This window comes from Balaenoptera physalus, assembly GCF_965194825.1.
Source record: "Balaenoptera physalus genome assembly, chromosome: X".
Classification (NCBI taxonomy): Eukaryota; Metazoa; Chordata; class Mammalia; order Artiodactyla; family Balaenopteridae; genus Balaenoptera; species Balaenoptera physalus.
In genome coordinates, this window is record NC_138903.1 from 94,683,882 (window position 1) to 94,699,507 (window position 15,626).

Consider the following 15,626-nt stretch of genomic DNA (forward strand, 5'->3'; position numbering starts at 1 on the left):
GCGTAGTTTTTCTCAGTGGACTAGGTAATTTGATAGTTAAATAAGTACATTTTAAAATTAATCATGATATATTTATTCTAAATTTTTATTAAATAAACAGTATTACAGACTAAGAAAGAAAGAGAAATAAAACTTAAAGTATGGCACAATACATTTTTGTGAAGTTTATCTTTTTTATTTGCTTTTTATTTACATATAAACTTTTCTGGTAGCATGATTGACTTATAGGACTTTTGTGTTGGAATAGTTTCTTTTTTAATTGACAAATATCTTCTAAGAATGTCTATGGATTATCTAGAGGCAATTAGCAGACAATCCAGTTTATTTCTTTACTTGGGCCCCACCTTAGCCTTTAAAGAGAAACATGTCCAAATGGGCTCCTTAGAGCTACCTTGTACTACTAGATAGGTCCCAAAACATTCTTCCTTAAATTTAAGTCATCCTAGTGGAGCTGCCCACTCTAGCCCTTCGGGGAGATCAAGGGGAACTCATTCTTAATCTGTTCATTAAGATTGGTTAATGAATGGATGATTTACATGTAAGGAAATATGGGACTTTGCCTAATTAAAAGTACCACCTAACATTGATGGAATGCTGGCAGATACTGTCCAAGAATTATTGTATATATAATATATGTATATAACTTACTGTTATTAGGCAACAGATGAGAAGACTTAAGTGGAATTTTCTTTCATGGTTCATACCCATCTTTCTAGAATCAAGATTTATTTGTGGATTAATCATCAGTTCTTATAACTTCTGTGGTGAAGGTTATATGGTACAAATTCTAAATAGAAGACTATTCACTTCTAAGTTCTCCTGATATTTGCTAAGTCTAATATCAAATGTGATATTTCTAACTTGTGTCTTCTAGTCGCAATTTATTCAGTTTTCAAAGACACTATATAACTTATTTCACGGGGACCCTGAAGAAGAGTTATTATATCAAGCCATTGCTGTTGTAACCAACCTTTTGCTCAGGATGGAAGAAGTTGGAAGGAAACTCCATAACCCTGCGTCATCAACCAAAGGATTGTCTGGTGCAGTCTGTGCTTCTGGAGGACCCAGTGAGGGGCAAACAGAGAGCCACTTAGAGAAAGATCCCTCCTCTCTCAGGGAAGAACCTCAGTGGTCATTTGCATTTGAACAGATTCTCGCCTCTTTGTTGAATGAACCAGCATTGGTGAAGTTTTTTGAGAAACCCATAGATCTAAAAGCCAAACTAGAAAATGCAAAAACCTCTCAGCTAAGTTCTAGAACCAGGAAGTAAATCTTTTAACAGGAATTGCTTATTATAGGCATTTACCAAGATTCTCATAGGCGTCAGCTTGATTCCTAGGAGTAGGGATCAGGGATTTATCTTGTTACCAATGTATTTGAAGGTTAAAAAGAAGATATTTGGAAGCACAATGATTCATTCCTTTGTGGTGTTATCTAATTTTGATATTCTCTAATACAAATATACTTTTTATATTTCACAAGGTATGCAATATCAGGGGGAGTATGCTAAATGCTAAATGTTACCACCAGAGGGCACCACCATATCACTTTTAGCAAGGAAATTACTAGTTTGTGCTGCTATTTACATATGAATTACTGATGATTTTTGAAAATGTGGTGTTACGTTTGAGTATTAGTGATGCTGACACGTCATATTGCTAAATCCTACTTTCCAAATTGCCTCAGTCCTATTAGAATGCTTTAGAAAACCAGGCTCTTAGATCTGTAGCCTTAATTATCTAGAAGATTACCATATGGGAACCTCATTTTCACGTTATCTAACTGAAATAATATTAACTTTTTAAAGTTAGTCTCATTCAGCCTTCTAATAATAAATGGTTTTTTAATGAATTCTATCTTCTCCCTACCTGAGCAGTTCAGAAGCTGCTGACACACTTGTAGCTCTGTTACTGATAAAAATAAAGAACTCAAAACTCTGGGCCGATATAAGGAAAAACGATTTTGGATTTGGATTTGAGCTGGTTAAAGCCAGCCAATTCAGAAGGGTTAATAAACAGTACAATTAACTGTGTACAGGTCTCTCATTAGACTGAGAAATTACTTGAAATTCCGAGCACTGCTCTTTGTGGCATTTGTCTCAGAGTAGCTTGAGACTGCTTTGGTTCTAGTTTTAGATTTTGGATTTTCACCAGTCATATTTTAAGTTACATTAGATAGACTGAATTATTGTATTAGTCTGGCAAGTTCATAAAGTATATAGGCATACCTCATTTCATTGTGCTTCACTTTATTGTGCTTCATAGGTACTACATTTTTTTTTGTTTTTGGATTTTTGGGTTTTTTTGGCTGCTGTAGCTTGCAAGATTTTAGTTGCCTGCAGGGATTGAACCCAGGCCCTCGGCAGTGAAAGCGCGGAATCCTAACCACTGGGCTGCCAGGGAATTCCCACAGATACTACAGTTTTATTGAAAATGAAGGCTTATGGCAACCCTGCATTGAGCAAGTCTATCAGTGCCATTTTTCCAACAACATTTGCTCACTTTGCGTCTCTGGGTCACATTTTGGTAATTCTCGCAATATTTGGAACTTTTTCATTATTATTATGTTGTCATCGTGATCTGGGATCAGTGATCTTTTATTTTTTCTTGTGGGATTTTTTTTTTATTCAAACGGAAAGTCACAAAAATTATAATCATCCTCATCAGTTCACTCAGTCCCATGTAATTAATTTTTTTCCATCTTGATCTTTTGTTAACACTTTTATGAATTCAACAGTTTTCCATTAGAGTTCTGAAAATGCTTATTTATTCAGTTCAGCAGTATAGTCAGTTACCAGAAACCTGTACTTGTCAGAGTCTTTTCAATGAATTCCTTGAAGATGAAGCCCTTTTATAGGAACATTTTTGCAAAAGCATCAGAGTACACCCAGAACTGTCTGTAAATGACAAAAGACTTAAATGATCAGTGATCTTTGATGTTACTAATACGTCTCACCCAAGGCCTAGGTGATGGTTAGCATTTTTTAGCAATAATACGTTTAAAGTATTTACATCGTTATTTTATACATAATGCTATTGCACACTTAATAGACTACACTATAGTGTAAACGTAACTTTTGTACACCCTGGGAAAACAAAGAATTCACGTGACTCGCTTTATTGCAATATTTGCTTTTATCGCAGTGATCTGGAACCAAACCTGCAACATGCAAGGTGTGCCTGTACTTGTGCGTAATGATTGTTAAGATAATGTATAGAATTTTGGCATCTATCTAAAAAGTTGTAATCTATTTGATTTAGATGTGTAATTTCTATATACTTTATGCTGCTTATATTTCAGTCATTACAATGAAAGTTCATTTAGAGATAATGGGCTTTGTTAGCACTTTAAAGAGAAAAAACACACCTATCCAATCTTCTGTGCTGTTTCTGATAAGAACAATTTATTAATCAGTTGATTTAGGAAATTGTGGGGAGAAGTCATCCATTGGCGCTTCTTTCTTCACAAAAGACTTTGGTTTTAAGCCTTCTGACTTTTCAAATTTGAAACAATGAAAGGGCAGATATCCTTTAGGACAACCCAAGAAGTCTCCCTTTCTGGAAAAGAATTGGTATAGTCAGCCTTTGGCAAGAATCCATTGTGAACAAAGCCTAACACAGAGGGCTTCATCACCACAGGATATGTTATTTTCAGAGATATTCAAGAATTTTCAAGTTGACCCTTTGAAAATTTTGTAAATTGGGCTTGGCCAAACACTTACTAGTAGTGTCTTTAAAATGATTTTGTCAACTTTGTCTTCTCAAGGAAATTACCACTTAAAGAGATAGTTGGTAAATAAACATCTGTGCCTTTTCTCAGAAATTATTTGCCTGAAACATGTCCAAATTTTAGAGTTTAATTAATAGTTTATATGTGAACTATCACACATCTGCTATTAAGCAATGATTGTTAAATTACACTACAATAGCTCTATAAAGACACAAGGCTCTATGCTTATATACAAAGGCACTATTGCACATACTTTGTTGAACATTTTGTCAGTTGTATTTACAAAAAAGATACTTTCTTAAGAACATATGTCATTAATATTTGATGATTTTTAAATCAGAATATTGAAGATTACTTAGTATTGTATTTTAGCCTAGATTAATTAAAATTGAATACCTAAAGATTTCTGAATTGCAGAAAGATTATAAATGCAAGTTAAAAAGACGAACATTTATTTTCTGAATCTGCAGGAGACATAAGCTGAACACATGGTTTTGTAGTTGCTACCTTGTTAAGCAAATGGGTTGTTCTTAATGTTTAAAATCTTATGTAGTTGTGTCACACTGAACCAGTGCATTATACCTTATGCATTAAATTGTTATAAAGTGGCTTTACTGGTCTTTATAAAAATAAATGTTATAAATCTGTTAAATAAATATGAAGAATGGCTTACTTAAAGATCTTACTATTATTTATTATGATGTACTTTTATGGATACTTAACTCAGTTATCATCACTTGAGGACTTCCCTCCTATATTAGTTAAGGTTCAGTTGCAGAGAACAGAATTCATTCTCATTAGTTTAGGCAGGAAAAGATTTATTACCAGATATTAAGTGGCTTACAGAATTACCAAGAGGACTGACTCTAAATTGCACTTTCAAGAACAATTTCCAAAGCTATACCACAGAACCAGGCCACCAAGGGGGTTGCTAATTCTTCTGCTGTTAGGAAACTGCTACTTCCTACCCCATGATGAAAAGCCAGCGCTACAGCTGCTACTTCCAGAACCACGCTCCGCCTGCTATGATTTATACCAGCAAAACGGATGCCAAGCACCCTGCCTCTCAGCACCCACAAGCTAGTGACTAAATTGCAATAGAACCACCAAACATCTGCACAACCATGTTTACCAGCAGAAATGGCAGAAGCATAGCCCCCACCTCCCTTCTGCCATTTAAGTCTCACGAGTGTGCATCTCATTGGCCTGTAATATCTCCAGAATCTTAGTTGCAAGGGAATCTGGGAAATGTGCTCGTAGCTTTTTAGCCCCTGCAGTACAGGAAGGCACACTAAGAGGCTGGAATGGACATTGAGCACTCTATTTGCTTCCTCTTGCTGTGTAACAAATTATCACAACACACATTGTCTCAGCATTTCAATGCGTCAGGCCTCTGGGCTCAGCTTAGCTGGGTCCTCTGCTTAGGATCTCATAAGGCTGCAAAACCAAGGTGTCAGCCAAGCTGGTTCTCACGTAGAGGCTTAACTGGGGAAGAATCCACTTCCAAGCTCACTCAGGCTATTGACAGAAATCATTTCCATATGGTTATAGGTCTGGAGGCCCCAGCTTCTTGTAGGTGGTCTCCTGGAGGCCACCCTCAGCTCCTAGAGGCTTTACTCAGCTCCCAGCAACTGCCCTCAACTTCTTCAGGCTGCCCAACTTTGCCGTGTGGGCTTCCCCCAAATGGCCACTTACTTCATCAGTCCAGCAAGGAGAGTTTCTAAAGCAAGTCTGCTAGCAAGGTAGCGTCTTATATAATAAGAACCTAGGGGCAGGACAGGAATAAAGACGCCGATGTAGAGAATGGACTTGAGGACACGGGGAGGGGGAAGGGTAAGCTGGGACGAAGTGAGAGAGTGGCATGGACATATATACACTACCAAATGTAAAATAGATAGCTAGTGGGAAGCAGCCGCATAGCACAGGGAGATCAGCTCGGTGCCCTGTGACCACCTAGAGGGGTGGGATGGGGAGGGTGGGAGGGAGACGCAAGAGGGAGGAGATATGGGGATATATGTGTATGTATAGCTGATTCACTTTGTTATAAAGCAGAAACTGACACACCATTGTATAGCAATTATACTCTAATAAAGATGTTTAAAAAAAATAATATAATCTCACAGTAGTGACATATCCCCTTTGCCATATTCTGTTGGTTAAAGGCAAGTCACAGGTCCCGTGCACTTTCAAGGGGGGAGGATTGCACAAGGGCATGAGCATCAGGAGGCAGGGGTTATAGGGGGTGCATTGTAGAGTGTGTCCACCACAAGCATCTATGTTATTCACCTCTTTTCCCACGCAGCACACCCTTCTTCCCATACTTCTACATAAGAGCTAATAGCATCAGTGGTATGCTGCTGCCTGTCATAACATAAATCTCCCCCATACCAACAAAAATGCACTAATCTTCTCTCCTAAGGGAAAATCCAAGTTTCTGTTGGTCACTTGGATCCATCGATGGGTAATGTCCACTCCTCCTAATTCAATCTCAGTCCCATCTTGATATCCTGTAACGTGTGGACTACAAAAAGTTAACTACTATCAACTCACCTTATATAAAATAGTAGAGGAGAAGTAGGGAAATAAATTGATTGCTCTATATAATTATGTACCTAAAAGAAGCTATGGGTAGCTACTGCAGTCCTCATTTCTGCAACTGGTCATCAGACCGTAGTTGTGTTTTATTTATTTGTTTATTTAAATTATACAATAAATTAACTACTTTTTGGTGTACAATTCTATGCATTTTAAAGGCAGGTATGTATTCCTGTGACCATCACCACAATCAGAATACAGAGCACAATTAGAATTCCCTCACCCCATAAAACTCCCTCATGCGGTCCATCCCTTCATAGTCACCACTCTCTCCCCACCCCTAACAACCACTCATCAGTTTTCTGCCCAACATATGAAAGACCAGATTTTGCTTTCCCAGAATCCCTGCCCCTTGTAGCCATGTGACCAAGGACTGGTTAATCAGTTGCTTCTGCCTGAATTTCTCAATCTATAGCAAAGCAGGAGGGAAAGTGGAGAATACATTCTGGTGGCAGTGGTGGCATCTCCACATCAACACTCTGGTTCTGAAGTAGGACTTAAAGTGCTTGTGGATGCCCAGACTTTATCCCCCCTTATTTTGGGGGGGGAGGAGGAACTTCTTAGTGCATCTGTGAGCCCCAACAGTTCAATAAAGTCTTTTTCTGCTTTTGCCAGCCAGAATCTATTTCATTGGCTATCTGAAGTAAGATTGATACATGTGACACCAGGAGCCCTGTAGCACTGAATCCCTCGAGGTCAGGTAAGCAAATCATCCTGGTAGCTACATTCCTGGGCTTCCAATCACCGGCAGAAGGGCATTTTATCCTTAATCTCACATTATACTGCAGCTTCCATTTCTGTCATCAGAACTACACCTTTTCCGCCATCCCAAAAGCACCAAGCAGTAGATTTCCTAGCCTCTAATTCTGTTTGTCTTCCTTTGAGGGTAATGTCTTTTCTTTATGGCTGCTTTTAAGATCTTGGTGTTGCCAGTGTTCTGCAGTTTCTTACGATTTATCTAGCTTTTAGAAAAGTCATGTTTGGCATTGATTATTAAATTTTGATTATCAACTATCATTCTCTAAGACCTGCATACCTTTTGCACAGGCCAAACAGGCAAGTTAAATGAGGATGTACTAGAAATCACCTCCCACCTCACATACACACACACATCCTTCAGATCTTTGGTGGGCACTCATCTGTGTGATTTCCCCAGGGATACAGTATTGACAGATACGGTGAATTCTACCTGGCCCTTCCTACCGTAAATAGCCCTTATTACACCAGTCAGGGAGCAAAAGTGGTAGGTCTGCCAGTGGCTGAGTATTGCTATTTCAAATATTCATTCATAAACTAAGAACCATATGATGTACTTGCAGATCCTCTGGACCCATTGTAGATGGATTCAGGATAAAATTATATTTCTTAACTCCATAAGCCCTGACTCCAACCAATGGATGACCGTTGTGCTCTAAACTCTCCCCCTGCCCCCAACACTGGTCCTGGATGAATGTGAACTCATAGTGTCCAAAAGACTGAGAAGTATGAGTGTTTCCAGTTGCCCAGTGCATGGCTACCCTGGTAAATGACCACAGGCCCCCTCTGGCTAGAAGGAAAAAGGAAAGCTAGGAAGAAAATCTACAACACATGCTTATGGTATTGCCTCCTCAAGGGTACCTGGCTTTCCCTTCCAGGGCCTCTGGGTGTGTGAACTGACTCAGATCTGCAAATAGGTGAGACTCATATCGAGACGGACCCTGTGGGGCTCCTGGGCACACAAAAGCCTTCCTGTGTCCCCCATTTCTTGATTACAGGAAATAGGCTTCATTCGGCCTTCATGACCTTCCCTGGGTTCCAGGGAGCAGGTTCAAACAGTTGCTAATCAGGGAAGGGAGGGGATGCGGAGACAAGGAAGGAACAGTCAAGAGAAACAATAGTGCAGCCTTGGGGCACGGTCCTGGTTCCCCCTCGAGGGACATATATTACAATATCTTTGAGCTGTTTTGCAGATACTGAAACCACCGCTAGGTGGGAGAAGTTAACTGCTGCCCACAAGCACGTAGACCCCAGACCAGCTGGAACCAGAAGGCTGATGATGCTGACGACCACTTACCTCACCACCAACCAATCAGAAGAATGTCCACGAGCTGATCACGCCCTCTTTGAACCATTACTATAAAACTTCTCAGTACCCCATCCAGGTCGGGGACACACAGTTTGAGGGCATTAGCCCGCTGTGGCCCCCTTTGCCTGGCAAAGCAATAAAGCTATTCTTTTCTACTTCACCCAAAACTCTGTCCGAGATTTAATTCAGTGTCTGGGTACAGAGGCAGGATTCGGCTTCAAGAGGCCATGAATCTCCATCATAATAACTCAAATTAGATCTTTTTTTTAAACATCTTTATTGGAGTATAATTGCTTTACAATGGTGTGCTAGTTTCTGCTTTATAACAAAGTGAATCAGTTATACATATACATATGTTCCCATATCTCTTCCCTCTTGTGTCTCCCTCCCTCCCACCCTCCCTATCCCACCCCTCTAGGTGGTCACAAAGCACCGAGCTGATCTCCCTGTGCTATGCGGCTGCTTCCCACTAGCTATCTGTTTTACCTTTGGTAGTGTATATATGTCCAATTAGATCTTTATTCACCAGAGAGAACTGTTTTGGCTATGCAGATCAAGTAGGAATTAGTAGGTTGCTCATCTATTTCCATCTAAAGGCTCTGAAGAACAATTAGCCATTACCAAATTTCTCTGCAGGTCAAAAACTTTAGATTACTTCTCTGACCATGCTTCTGTCATGTTTACCATGCTCACCCCATCTCTGGTCATTAAGTGCTGCCGCTTGTTCTTTGCTATTCTAAGATCCCATTATTCTCATTGAAATTAGCAAATTACTTTCAGTGGCAGCATCTCTCATCTCTATTTCTGGCCTACTCAAGACTATCACTGTAGCATGTTCCAAGAGTGATAAGGCTCCTTTCATCAGTGTATTTTTCAATGTCTTGGGGAAGAGAACATCCCCTAGGTCCTGTTGGGGGACATGGTTAGGATGTAGGTATCCTACATGTATCCTACATGTAGGTATCCTACATGTATCATAAATGTATTGCAATGTTTCTACTTCCTTAAGCCTTTGGAGATCTTCCTCTACATTATACCAAGGATATCTGGCATATCAACTTCATTTACTATGGGCTAATTTTCAGCCTTGGCTTCAATCAACCAAGCAAATAGAACCACTGGCAATTGGGCAAGCTAGTAATTGAATCCAGAACCTCTGGTAAGTATTCAGGTGTTAATATATTTGGCCCAATCTAAAATTACATTCCTTCCTCCAAGGTATAGTATCCTTAAAATACATTCCCACATGTATTCTCCAAATTTCTGCCATTATAAGTTAGCAAACTTTTGCAATTTCCTCCTTCCAGTTCAGACTTATATTTGTATCCTTGGAGCGTACTGTGTTCTAACTCTAGTTATAGGTCTGGAAACAATGAGAGGTGGTAGGGATGGTACATGAGGAAAATTAGCATTCCCTCGCAAGTAACCTGAGGATGTTCAGGCAAGGCAGGACCAACCTCATCAAACTAGGGATGCTTCTAGGGCAAAGAAGTCTCATTGGTGAAGTACTTAGAGTCATCTGAATTCACCCAAACATCCTCGTTTCTATTCTGGGAGGTCTCATCTAGCCAAACACATGCCCTTACTTTCCCAAAAGTGACACCTGGAAAGGCTGTGAGTTCAATGTATATTGCAATTCAAAAACCCATAGGATAAGACTCTAATTTTCAGCTATGTGAAGCCGAATCTGGCCTCTGTGCCCCGACACTAAATTAATTCTTGGAGACAGAGTCTTGGGTGAAGTAGAAAAGAATAGCTTTATTGCTTTGCCAGGCAAAGGGGGCCACAAGGGGCTAATGCCCTCAAAACTGTCTGTCCCGACCTGGAGGGGGTACTGAGAAGTTTTATAGTAATGGTTCAAAGGTGGCATGAGCAGCTCGTGGACATTCCTCTGACTGGTTGGTGGTCAGGTAAGTGGGAGTGAGCATCATCAGCCTTCTGGTTCCAATCGGTCTGGGGTCTTTGTCAACAAGAGATAAGAGAATACAAACTTACTGTCCTCTGTTTCTTGAGCTGGGAATTTAAATCCTAAGATGATCGCCATTTTCTTTTTTTAAACCTCTAGAGCACAGTTAGAAGTTATCCCACTCCATAGTTCTTGAGTTCATCATTAGTGCCCAAATAATCTGTAGTAGCAGCTACTTGGACCATCAAGCCTTGCGTTCAATAGGCACTTCATTGTAGATGCCCACCGGTGATGATTTGATTGGTTTGCCATTATGTGTCATGAACTACCAGCATCTCATCTTCTAATACTAACAGAATTATCACTGCTTTCAAATCCAATCAGGCTATCTAATCAATTCCAGTTCCCCATTTTCTTTTCTTTTTTTTTTAATAAATTTTTATTTATTTATTTATTAATTTTTTGGCTGTGTTGGGTCTTTGTTGCTGCATACAGGCTTTCTCTAGTTGCGGCGAGTGGGGGCTACTCTTCGTTGCGGTGCGTCGGCTTCTCATTGCGGTGGCTTCTCTTGTTGCCGAGCACGGGCTCTAGGTGCACGGGCTTCAGTAGTTGTGGCTCACGGGCTCCAGACGCGCAGGATCAGTAGTTGCGGCACACGGGCTTAGTTGCTCCGCGGCATGTGGGATCTTCCCGGACCAGGGCTCGAACCCTTGTCCCCTGCATTGGCAGGCAGATTCTTAACCACTGCGCCACCAGGGAAGTCCCCCCATTTTCTGGAAACATTATTGCCTCTGAGCACTCCTGGTACTACATCCTTCATTGGTCAGGGTTCAGTTTCAGAGAGCAGAAGCCACTCTAGCTAGTTTAAAGAGGAAGCAATTTATTACAGGGTATCAATGGCTATAGAATTATATTTAGGAGGGCTGAAGAAACAGATGCTATGTTGAGCCTTCAAGAATGATTCTTGGGACTTCCCTGGTGGCACAGTGGTTAAGAATCAGCCTGCCAATGCAAGGGACACGGGTTCGAGCCCTGGTCTGGGAAGATCCCACATGCCGCGGAGCAACTAGGCCCGTGAGCCACAACTACTGAGCCTGCGTGCCACAACTACTGAGTCCACGTGCCACAACTACTGAAGCCCGCGCGCCTAGAGCCCGTGCTCCGCAACAAGAGAAGCCACTGCAATGAGAAGCCCGCGCACCACAATGAAGAGTAGCCCCTACTTGCCACAACTAGAGAAAGTCCATGCACAGCAAGGAAGACCCAACACAGCCAAAAATAAATAAATAAATTAATTAATTTAAATAAATGATTCCCTCAAGATTTGTGAGGTTATAGGAGAGAAAGTCCACTGCTCCTGACAGGAGCAGTGAGATGGCAGATGGCCACGTGCTCCTTGATATGGACTTTCTCTCCTATACAAATCTTGAGGGAAAATACAAAAATCGTCATGTACTACTTATTGTATTTTGATTTCTTTTAGAAGATGGTGAGAAGGGTGGAGTTTTTGGCCAGGTTCTGATTAGAGGCACCAGAAAGCCTGTGTGCGTTTAGAAGCAGAGAATGATTCCGAGAAACACAAGCTGTGGTACTTTTAATAATTTTATTTTTATTCCCATTACTCTCCTTTAATCTTACTTTTTATGTTTCATTCAGCAGAAGTTTTGGTCAGTTGGGATGTCTTCTACCATTTTTACTGTTGTTCTTGTGCCTGCAGTAATTCTTTTATAGATTATTTGTAATTTTTTCCACTATTTTAGAGAATTTTTTAAAATTTCCAGTATCTTTTTGGAATTTGAATAGCGTGAGTCCTTAAGGTGGTTTCTAGAAAAAGAATTCATTTTGCTAACATGCTGAGTACGTTTGGAATGGCATAATATGTTCATTATACTCATATGGGAAGGCAGCCTAGCTTTGGAGAAATAGCATGCATTGGGGATTTTGTAAGCCATTGCCAATGGCAGCTACCAAACGTCACCACCCCCAGCAATTCGAGCAAAGCTACTGCTCCAATATGCACAGTTTTGTACACAGAGCCTATTGGACAGCTTCCCCAAGTTGATTAGGAAATGGAGTATCCAGGAAAGTTGGGCAGACAGAAAAATGGAAATATTTCAGCTACCTCTAGGAGTGAAGCCACGAGCTTCAGTTCCTCCAGTAATTTACCTGAACGGCTTTTATGCCAGATCTTCAAAGGTTTCTCTCAGAAATGTCTGGGGCTTATGCCTGCTTTTTGAAAGGCAGACTATTATACTGAAGTTTCTTTCACGGGGCTTATTAAAATGCAACTCTATATAACATTTTACAATTTTCAGAGTGACTTCATCATCTAACTATTCACTCAAACCTCATTTCCAGCAAACCTAAAGAGGTTGATAGGCTAAGGACTGTCCCCATTTTAGAGATGAGGACACTTGGTCAATAGTCCAACGTATTACAGAACCTGAACAAGTACCTGAGTCAAGTCTCCTGATTCTGCCACTCTTTCCTTCCCACAACACTGCCCCTACATCAGAAACTACTAGCCATTAATAAAATCTGATATGTTTACAAACAAGGGATTTTTATTGTAAACTTTTCTTACCTATGGAAATTGTCATCAGTTTTCCAAAAGTGCTTGGTAATTAAACACGTTTCCATGGATCACTTTAAGCAGGGGACATTCTCACTGTTAGCCCGAGGCAAAGCCCCTACTCCCAGGCTCATAACTTCATGACATAGTCCCGTCACTCCTGGCCGTCCATGAAAGAGCTACACACAACTAGAAGCTCAATATGAAATTTGAATTTAAATTGAAGTTGCTCCCCAGGTCCTCAGAGGACCTCAGGGGAAGGTGAGGAAAAGGAAGCAGTACACCCTCTCTGTCCAGCGTAGACATGGGCTGGGACAAGACTCTGACCCTGGGCAAACCTTCCTAGGTGTTGTGGGTTGAAGGAGGAGATTTCATGGCTGAATCCCACCGCTCGCCCTTCTTCTCTTCCAGGCTTTCCACTGTGAAAGCTGTATGCACACAGAACTATTAGAACAGCAAGCAAAGTGTCATTTATTAATAAAAGCTTGATTCGAGAATTCAGCATACACTTGGTAACCCCTCCTCCCCTCTTTCTCTCTTTCTGTTGTAGGTTTCTCTGGTTTAACAAATGATTGGAAAACACAACTTAAGCTACTCCTTCTCCTCTGAATCTGAGAAGCTAAGGTCTTCAGAACAAATATGGCCTGTGCCAATCATCCAGAGCAGGTGGACCCAACAATATAGTCACAGAAGCATATCACTTTTCACTGTGATGACCGTGCTCCCTGGTACCCTAATGACTGATCTCAATCAGATTAGCAGCTCTTAAGCAGGAAGATCTAAGAAAGAGGTCTATCAAATACCGAAGAAAAACAAAACAAAACAAAACACCGGAATCGTAGGTGAAAAAATTTGCTCTCTGCCATGGACCAAGAGTGAAGTGTGGAGAGAGGGTTAAAAATGTTCCCTTTCCCTAATATGAGAGAGAGCACACTTGCTGTTCCACACATGTCTGTTGGGGAGGGGTTGATTTTGATGCTGCCTCCCTCTCAGGTTGCCATGGTAATGACAGAGTGAGGAGAAAGTGACAGCAGAAACAGAAATTCAGTGCCACTCAGAGATCCAGTGCTCCAGGAGGAAGTAACAAGATTCCCCTCATAGGAGAAGCAAGCTTGCCAGGGTTTCCAAGTAACATAGGGCCCGAGGAGGAGGTCTTTGGGCTCAATGATTTGTTATCCCAGTAGGGCTTGTGCTGCTGCCAGTGTCTCAGAATGAGAGGAGCCCAGCCTCTGGTACTGACACTCAGGCATTCTCTACCCCGCAGAGTCATGTCAAATGACACCGACTGCTATTATCATACTGCTTCCCTTAGTGCCTGCAAACAGGTGCTGCCATCGGGACCCACGCGGATGACACACATCAACACCTCCCAATCTTTGTACTGACTCAGGGCAGAGTTGCCCTTCTGAGACCCTGATGGTTCTGTCCAACCTGAGATGAGTGGCTAAATCAAGTTGGCTGTGAGTACAGGACAGCAGTTAATTTCTCAGCAGTGCCCGCAGCTTGGCTGGGGAGATAATGTTCATCTCTCCTCAAACCTGTCATCTGACATTTAATTGTATTATTGGCATGTGTTGGAGATGTGGCTGTCTTGGGTCACCAGTCCTAGTAACTTGCTGTCATTTCTTTTAGGAAAATAACATAGTTTGACAGTTTATTGGAGATACAGCCCTGGCCTCGGCAGAAGCAGGAAACCTGTTGTCAGAGTGCAGTGATGTGGCTTCCAAACAATAAAGCTGTATCCTGGGTTATAGACGCGTCCCATTTAGCCAGAGCTCAGGGCCCTGGACGACTGCAAGCGTTGGTGGAAAAACCCTGGACTCAACATAAGATTCGGGGGTCCAGTCTTGGCTCCTGTACTGACTTGCCGTGCAACCCTGAGCCAATCACTTCTCTTCCCATCATATTCAATTTTCTCGTTGAAAAATGGGAATATCTCATGGGGAGTAGTAAGAGACTCAAATGAGATCATGGAAGTCAAGCTGCTCTGAAGTGCAGAAAGAGCCCAGCATGTGTGTAAAGCAAGCTTACTAACATTCACAGGATAGTGAAGGGCAAAGATGTACAGTCCGAGGCACTTGAAAGTATCCCTGGAGAAAAGCAAGTGTCTTAGCCCACGTCTTGCCCACAAGCCTTAGGTAAGTGTTGACAGCGCTTCCCTCGGGGCAAGACAGCAGGCTTGGAGGCACCAGGGACCTAATAGAGCTAGATAGGGAAGTCAAGAGGAGTCAAAGATGTGGTTATTGAGGGCTTCCCTGGTGGCGCAGTGGTTGAGAATCTGCCTGCCAGGGCAGGGGACACGGGTTCGAGCCCTGGTCTGGGAAGATCCCACATGCCGCGGAGCAACTAGGCCCGTGAGCCACTACTACTGAGCCTGCGCGTCTGGAGCCTGTGCTCCGCAACGGGAGAGGCCGCGACAGTGAGAGGCCCGCGCACCGCGATGAAGAGTGGCCCCTGCTCGCCGCAACTAGAGAAAGCCCTCGCACAGAAACGAAGACCCAACACAGCCAAAAATAAATAAATAAATAAATAAATAAATTAAATCCATGAGAAAAAAAACCCCCAAAAAACAAAGTGTACCCTGCTGATAAATAATAGATCAGAAGTTTAAATCCTTGTCTACCGATGTTCAAACACAATGTCATTTCTACATGAACTCTTAAAAAAAACAAAAGATGTAATTACTGAAATGACAGCATGTGTCAAAAAAGGAAAATGATTATATATATGCACACATTAGATATATGTGTACACACACA

At 41.5% G+C, this 15,626-nt stretch overlaps 1 protein-coding gene across 4 annotated transcripts in view; it reads left to right on the plus strand.

Moving 5' to 3' along the window:
* Positions 1-4,407, plus strand: part of TBC1D8B (TBC1 domain family member 8B) — an 82,789-nt gene extending 78,382 nt beyond the window's left edge. For all 4 annotated transcript variants that reach the window (XM_082447527.1, XM_082447524.1, XM_082447526.1 and 1 more), the window contains one exon: positions 875-4,407. In XM_082447527.1, the coding sequence (XP_082303653.1) occupies positions 875-1,270 (396 nt within the window). In that variant the 3' untranslated portion in view covers positions 1,271-4,407. The remainder of the gene's footprint in view (positions 1-874) is intronic.
* Positions 4,408-15,626: the final 11,219 nt, after the last annotated feature.